The 8,404-nt window shown below is 43.6% G+C and overlaps 1 protein-coding gene across 1 annotated transcript; it reads left to right on the forward strand.

Annotated features, from left to right (window-relative positions):
* The first annotated feature begins 1,226 nt into the window (after window positions 1-1,226).
* On the forward strand, window positions 1,227-3,527 carry puraa (purine-rich element binding protein Aa). Its single transcript, XM_037688011.1, has 2 exons — window positions 1,227-1,285; window positions 2,096-3,527. Exon 2 carries the CDS (start codon window positions 2,161-2,163, stop codon window positions 2,998-3,000), a length of 840 nt encoding a protein of 279 aa, XP_037543939.1. The 5' UTR covers window positions 1,227-1,285; window positions 2,096-2,160; the 3' UTR covers window positions 3,001-3,527.
* The last annotated feature ends 4,877 nt before the right edge of the window (window positions 3,528-8,404 follow it).

Here is an 8,404-nt window from a genome sequence, read left to right on the forward strand (position 1 = left end):
TTCTAAAATAACCACATATTGTGTCCAGCTTAAATAATTATTAATTAAATAATTACTCATTTTTTAATCTTTATTATGACAACTTTTATCTTTATTCTGACAACTCTTATTTCCCATGATTAAAAAATATGTTAAAGTTATTGATATGGATGTGCAAAGAAACATTATAAATGTGAGAAATAAAAAGGTTTAAATATTTAATCAATTGATATAACATTTTTTGCTATTTTAAAATATTTTTTATATTTGTTGACATAACTGAACTCCAGTTGGGCCTTCAAACTTTTTGAACAGTTTCACTGAGGATTTATTCAGTTACAATTTAATTTCTCCCTTTTTATGTGTTGTTAAAGTAGAAAATTAAAACACGATGGCCTTATCTGGAGGCAATGATTCAGTTTGGTTTGACTTTTGATGAGAAAAGAGCTCCTCAACATTTAACTGCAAAAAGAAGAAAATAAATAAATAAATTGTAAAATCACGAATTAGGGTAAAAAGCATTAAAATTAACTAAAATATTTAACATTCTTGTTTGGAATACAATAACTTTTTCTTTTAGAGCTGATTGGATAATAAAAAGTGTTTTTACATAAATTTTGACTTTGATGAAAGTTTTAATTTAAACTCACTTCTTAATTAAACAAACTTCGTCTCCACTTAAAGCAAACAATATGATAAAATCAACAGATTTATAAAATCAAAGCTGACGGGCTAAAGATGGCGGCAGAGTGGAAGAACCGTGCTGGCTCGTGCGCGAGGCCGGCCGTGCCCTTCAGGTTTACTCAGCACCCAAATGAATCCGTGCCAGATGCACAGCTGCAGAAAAGAGGAGGGAGGTGAGACAGATTTCTGACAGACCGCCTGCAGGAGGAGGAGGATGAAGAGGAGGCCTCAGTTATTCCAGCGGGCCTGTGCGCAAACACGCACAGAGAACAATCAATTAATATTATTAATAACTTAGGAGCGCGAGGCAAGGTGGGGCCTCATGATGCGCGCCGCTCCCTCACCTGTCTGCTGATTTTACCCATCATGCCTCTGGAGAAATGTCCAAAATAGGCTTAAAACATTAAAAATGTCGGGGTCATCTTAGTTCAAACTGTGAGGACACCGGAAGTCTTCGGCATGCACTCAAATAATCCAGATTTTTCTTATTTTCAGGAAACAACAGTTTCAAGAAGAAACAACTCCATGAGAACCACAAGTTAAGGGATTAAGTCTCATTTGTTGCATTTAAAGAAGACAGATTACCAGACTAAGTGTTAGAATAGGACTTTATCATATACAGGTAAGTGGTTCTACAGACCTACTGTTTTAATAAACGTTTTGTTGCCTAATCCCAAAATGAATTACAATGTGCCAAGATAAAGAAAGGTGCATAGAAGATGAATAAATTTCAGATTTTTCCATTAAATTGTGTCATTGTGCATTGTGTGGTGCAGAATGAGCTGTCATGTTGAGGCTTTGAGACACAATTTTATTTTTGTTTTTGGCAAGACACAGGAAGAAAAACTTTAAAGTCAAATTGTATAAAGATGCACAGTACCAAATTATATTTTCAATCTGCAATAGAGTATGATCATCTTTAGAAATGTGTGAGTTTTTTTAAAGTTAGAAGTCAGTGCTGATAAGTTCATAAAATCATATGTTTCTCTCTGGGGATAGCTCTGTAGTTTGTGCTGGTCTTCAGGTCTGTGAAGATCTTATTCCAGCCCTATCGCGACTATAAGACTGAACCAAAGCTCGTTTTTCACGTGACAAAAGTTTAAAAGCTTAAATTGTGCTATTTTAACTTGAGGTTACCACCTAAAACTAAGTATTCCTTTGTAAAGACCTAAACGCGTGTGTTATGGGTGATATTTTACTCTTAATCGTTAATAAAGATTAACCTTTTGTTGTGCTTATTGCTAATACTTAAATCTGAAAGGGGCTTCCGCTGTGTAAACGTCCCGCAGCGCCCTGGATCCTTCATTGACGAATCGAATGTTATAAGTCTCATGAGTTTGGTTCTGATTTGAAGTAACAAGACAGAAGGATGCGCAGGAGACGCAGCGAAGCATCAGCTGCTCTAACGCTCTGTTCTCGTTCCTGTGCGCAGATCTCGCGAGACTTCCGGTCCGGCCGTGGCTTTGCAGCAGACAGAGGGAGAAGGCAGGCAGCATCATGGCGGACAGAGACAGTGGAAGTGAGCAGGGAGGAGCGGCCACGGGCCCGGGCTTCGGCTCTGGGCACCTGGCGGCTGGAGGGGCGGGCTCGGCGTCCGGCCTCCAGCACGAGACCCAGGAGCTGGCCTCGAAGCGGGTCGACATCCAGAACAAGCGGTTCTACCTGGACGTAAAGCAGAACGCCAAGGGCCGCTTCTTGAAGATAGCAGAAGTCGGGGCCGGCGGGAACAAGAGCCGCCTGACCCTCTCCATGTCCGTGGCGGTCGAGTTCCGAGACTACTTGGGGGACTTCATCGAGCATTACGCCCAGCTGGGTCCGAGCAACCCGGGCATGGTGCAGGACGAGCCCAGGCGGGCGCTGAAGAGCGAGTTCCTGGTCCGGGAGAATCGGAAATATTACATGGATCTGAAGGAGAACCAGAGAGGACGGTTTCTACGGATCCGGCAGACCGTTAACCGGGGGCCCGGCCTGGGATCCACGCAGGGCCAGACGATCGCCCTGCCGGCGCAGGGACTCATCGAGTTCCGCGACGCTTTGGCCAAACTTATTGACGATTACGGCGTGGAGGACGAGCCGGCCGAGCTGCCCGAGGGCTCGGCCGTGACCGTGGACAACAAGCGCTTCTTCTTCGACGTGGGCTCCAACAAGTACGGCGTGTTCATGCGCGTGAGCGAGGTGAAGCCCACCTACCGCAACTCCATCACCGTGCCCTACAAAGTGTGGGCCAAGTTCGGGAACACTTTCTGCAAATACGCCGAGGAGATGAAGAAGATCCAGGAGAAGCAGCGGGAGAAGCTGCAGGAGGAGCTGCAGGCGGACGATGGAGACGAGGATTGACACTCGGAAATAACACCTGAAGACTACTGTACAGAGAAGAACCCTAAAGATCTAACTGTAATGGTTTAACTCCGAGGGAGCATCACTCTCAGTACCAGAACCCACGAGCTGACAGGTCACCCATAGCTGGATGTTACTCCCCCCCAAGATCACCATTAATCCAGTTTAACAGGCTGCTAAACAAAGTAATAACATTATATTTGAACTTTGTTTCCTACTTGACAAATACTGAACGGAGTGTTTATTTCCCTTATTAACAGAACTTTTGTACCAGTTAAAGCTATTGTACAAAAAAACAAGAGAAAAACAAGAGGTGTTTGCAATGTTCAAATGGAATTATTTCCGAGCTAATGACTTCAGCACAAATCAGATATTTTAATTTTTAAACCAAAATTCAAAAGGAAAAAAAAAAAGTCTTTCTAAAAACTCGTGTACTTACCATCCTATTTACCTTTACCTGTGAGTAGAGATGTGTTTACACCTGGAATCATATGAGGGCTAGGCCTGCGTTGGAAACTGTTAGATGTCATGCAGTATATATATATAAATATATATATATAAAAAGGAATATATAGGCATTTTCATGAAATGAAATAAGTGCTATCTTTGTTGTGCAATATGCGTTGCATATAAAAAAAAAGTATATTAAAGTCGTTGGTGGCTCCCTACAAGATGACCTTATGCCAGAGGCGTTCAAAGAAATATAAATATTGTAAATTTAGTTTGAATCGTTGCCATGCAGATGGGTTTATTATAGACTACCTTTGTGTCTCGTTGTTAATGCAATGTGTTCATTTTAAGGGTACTACGTGTGTGTTTGATAGAGGAAATGCAGTGACAACATGTAGCAAATAGAGGACGTGCACACCCAACACTTCCAGTCGTAACCGGCGCAGTTAAATGCGAAACGGGGCGTTCTGTCGGCCTGTGCATCGGAAACCGCGACGCTTTGTGATCTCGTTTAGTCGTAAAGAGTCTAAATGGTGCCAAGGAGTGCTGTGGCTGCATGTTAACCTGCACTGTTGTAGAATTCACCAGTCTCTGAAAACTGGGGGTCCCAACCCTCATCCTTGAGGAACACCATCCTGCATGTTTCAGTTGTTTCTTGCTCCAACATGCCTGATTCAGTGATTTAATTACTTCCACAAGTTCTGCAGGAGCCTGTTACTCACACTCTCATTCAAATCAGGTGTGTCAAAGCAGGAGTTCCTCAAGGACCACGGTTGGGAACCACTGTTTTTTAAAACATCGAGCCTCGGACCCTATCGCATCTTTAGCTGCTGAAAACGTTTGAGCAGTTCTTATCCAAAGGCGTGGGTGATGTAAATCAGAACATTTTAGTTTGCCTCTGAGGAGCCCGCCTGGTTCGGCCCAGTCCACCTGTTGGTGGATGTTTGGTACTGCCCGTTCAGGCCCGATTAGTCTGGACAGGCTCTGATTTAGATTTGTAAGCCCAGATGTTCGCCTAGTTGTGGGGGCGACGAGATTCTGTTTTGGTCTAATTGTAAATATCTGGGCTGTCACTTTAAAAACCAACTGGTTCTGATCCAGTTCAGTCGCATCTCATAGGTGCGTGATAGCAGTTTTATAAACTCTTTTGTCGGCGAACTCCGGAGAAGCTGGCAACAATCAGAACGCGTCCGATTTACCTCGACGCTAAATTCAACAAGCGCTTCGATCTGCCTGGAAACCAGCGAAGCGGGCCGTCGTTTTCAGAGCCTCTGGCATCAGAACCGAACCTGACCGATCGGGAGCGTCCTCTTCAGCATATAAACAACCTGGTGCCTTACACACTCCGCATGCTTACACGCCGGCCTGGTGCTTTGGATCGCAGTTTGGCTTCTTCTTGTGTGTGTGTTTCGTTCTCTTCTTCGTGTCTCAGCTCCCTTGAGTGCTAGCGCACGACTTGTGGTGCTAAAAGGGTCCGTTACGAACCCTTTAAAGAAACCGGGAGCAGAACTCTGCTTCTTCTTCCCTGACTTCATTGCCACCCCATCCCTCAGCCATCCAGGTATCGGCCTACATGTAAACATGGAGGGGGAGGTCACCTCGGTGCAGAGGAGTCGATCCGCCGCCAGCCGACCTCTTTGTCCTGGAGAGGGGCTGACGGCAGACATCAGCGGTGGTCCAAAACCAGGAGTGTTTGGAAACACCCCCTCCCCTAAATTGCTCATTCTCCAGCTCTAAAGTAGTTGAAGTTGCTCCAAGGGGAGGAGCAAAGCACGATTTGTTTTATGCAATCTTACCCTTCAGCGTTATTCCACATTATTTGAAGTTTTGCTGTTTTTGCCCATAAAAAAAAAAAAGAATCTATATAAATATATATTTTATTTTTCTGTGCAACATTTCATCACTTGTGTGCAATACGTTCTGTGCCAACGGTGGCATTATATGTAAATGAATATCCGATGACTATTTGAAGGCATGAGGCTGAACCCAGTGTTTTGTTTTTGCCGTGAAGGAGTCGTACGCCTTTATTTGCACTCGAAGCTCCACCCTGGAGGAACCTCCAGCTGTTAGCAGCCTGTCGGGTCACTTCACAAACGTACTTTAACTTGAAACGCGAACAACGTCACTTAAAGCCCCCCCTTTCCCCCCCAATTAAAAAAAAGTGTCGACTGGGTTGTCGAAGGTAGACTTTAAACATTCAGTGGAGGTTTTTATTTTATTTTCTTGTCTATTTTGGTGGTGCTGGAGGGGATGAAAAGAAATCTCCAGTTTTAGCTTTGAGCTAAGAAAAGGTGCTCGAGTCCAGTCCTGGTTGAGCTGCACGGTGTCTTCAGTGGTTGTTGTGTAGCACTTTGCTTTCAAACGCCCGACCAACCCTTCAGAACCATCTCAACCAAGAATGTTGTTCTCTTTATGTTGCCTCTTGTCTCAAGAGGACATTTTAAGTTGCTCATATGATGCATTCAGTATAATTTATGTACATTTGAAAAATTTGAACAAATAAATCTAATTTACCCAAAGATGGGGGAAACAAATCTACGTTTGTCTTGTGTTTTATTTTGCTGTTTCATTTCTTGTTTGGAAGTTGAGGACTACTGATTATTAAAGCTCCGTTAAAAACTTTTCCTCGACAACTATTTGACGGCAGAAGAGTTGTTTGATACAAGCCAGGCTGTGAAGTAACGCTTCTCATCCTGTCCACAATTTGTTGGTTACTTCCTGTTTGTTTTAATTCAAATCAAGTCAACTTTATTTATAAGCCTAATTTAAAACAAGCTGTTACCAAAGTGCTTAATGAAAATCAATGGGAGTATTTGAATGGAAAACGATAGAACTGAAAAAATTAAAAGCAAAAAATAAAATACTAAATCAAATCACACTAACGCCAGATCAAGCAGATGTGTTTTTAGCAGACGTTTAAAAACAGTGAAGTCTGTCTAATGTTTTGGGGGGGGGGGGCAAATTGTTCCAAAATTGTAATTTAACATTCCAGTGGTGGCAATTCAATTTATTTCTGTAGCTCCAAGTCCCAACAGAAGTCATCTCAGGGCACTGGACAGAAACATTCACATACATTATAAAAGATAATTAGTAAAAGTTGTATATCTAAGGAAGTCGGCAGAATGTGATGCTTCATGTCGTCGCAGTCTCATGAGCAACAAACAAGAAGAAACAGACAGAACGGCAGGTCCAGATGTACTTTTTATAGGAAGAAAGACAAAAAAAAAAAAAAAACATGTTGAGGATGGAAATAATTCCAAATACAAACAGCAAGTAAAGACAGCAGCAGAGTGAGGGCATGTGGTCAGTTGGCCCTCCAGCAGTTTAAGCCTATAGCATTATAATTTAGGGATAACTCTGAAAACCCAAGCTTAGCCTAACTATAGGATTTATCAAAAATTAAAGACTTAAGCCTCATCTTAGACAATGTGTCAGCCTCATTGGTTCCGCAAGAGAGGAGCCTGAAAACTGAAAGATCGTCCTCCCATTCTGCTTTTAGAAACTCTAGGAACCACAAGTAAACCTGCAGTCTGAGAGCAAAGTGCTCTTAGAAAAATCCATCCATCCATCCATCCATCCATCCATCCATCCATCCATCCATCCATCCATCCATCCATCCATCCATCCATAATCTTTACCCGCTTCTTCCTTTATGGGCCGCAGGTGTCACTGATGCCCATGTCCAGCAGTCACTGTGTGAGAGGAGAGGAACACCCTGGACAGGTCTCCAGTCCATCACAGGGACACATAGAGACACTGGGGACAATTTAGAGTTACCAATCAGAATAACATGCATGTTTTTGGTCTGTAGGAGGAAACCAGCGTACCCGATGGAAACCCACGCATGCATGGAGAGAACGTACAAACTCCACCCAGAAAGGCCCCGGGACCGGGATTTGAACCAGGGTAACCTGCTCGCTGAGAGGCAGCAGCTCTACCAGTTGCTCCACCGTGCTGCATAGATTTCCTGCTAGGAAAATATGGAATAATAAGATCTGTAATATAAGATGGAGCTAGGTTGTTGAGGGCTTTGTAAGTTTGAAGAACGATTTTGAATTCTATTCTGAATTTGGGAGCCAGTGGAGAGTAGAGAAGCTTCTAATCTTTTACAGTTTCAATGACTTTCATTATGACCAAACAGTTTAGTTTTTGTTCACACGGATGAATTGAAAGTGTTATGAGGTGATGTTTTCATGCTTTCAGGAGGTCTGTGCTCATGCTGCATGTTTAGAACATCTGTCCAATGGATTATTGCTGAATATTTTCACACATCCAGACATCAGCAGCCGCTGCTGGTTTCCCTTCAGAGTCTTACTGTGGACCAGTGACACGGTCCACTGGGCTCGTTTTGACCCCAGGGCAGCAGGAGGGTTGATGCACAGTGACGCGACCCTGTTCTGTGTTTCAGAGCTCAGTTTGGCTCCAGAAACACCTCAGGAAGTGAGCGTTCAGCCTTGTTTGGGCCCGGCTGACAGTTTAAAGTCTGAGCGTGTTGGAGGGACATGCCGAATCAAGACCGGTTCCGGAAAAGACTCAGTTCTGACGTGGCTGTGTGTTCAGTCCTTTTAGCATGAGGCATGTTGGGGCATCGCGGTGATATGTTGGAGCCTGATCGGACCCACTGAGAGTGGTCCAGATTAGTCTGGTCCTGCTGCTGAAATGTGACAAATATCCTCCCATAGACCTGCACCCATCAGGTCCCATGGACATGCACCTATCAGGTCCCACAGACCTGTACCCATCAGGTCCCACAGTCACATCAGGTCCTCCAGATTCAGCCTGTTTGTGTTCTTGTGGGTCTGAGGCTGATCCCAGCCATGAGGTGACGATAACTGTGTGAGTAGACCTGGTTCGGTTTCTGCTATAATGTCCTGCCATTTTCATCTAAAACTTTAATGTGATGCCACAGTCTGAGGCAGTGACATCACTCATTGCAGTAAAAAAGGTTAAATCA

The sequence above is a fragment of the Nematolebias whitei genome, chromosome 14 (genome assembly GCF_014905685.2).
Source record: "Nematolebias whitei isolate Nwh7 chromosome 14, NemWhi1, whole genome shotgun sequence".
Classification (NCBI taxonomy): domain Eukaryota; kingdom Metazoa; phylum Chordata; class Actinopteri; order Cyprinodontiformes; family Rivulidae; genus Nematolebias; species Nematolebias whitei.

Coding starts and splice junctions, on each gene's coding strand:
- puraa (XM_037688011.1), top strand. CDS start 2,161: ATGGCGGACAGAGACAGTGGAAGTGAGCAGGGAGGAGCGGCCACGGGC.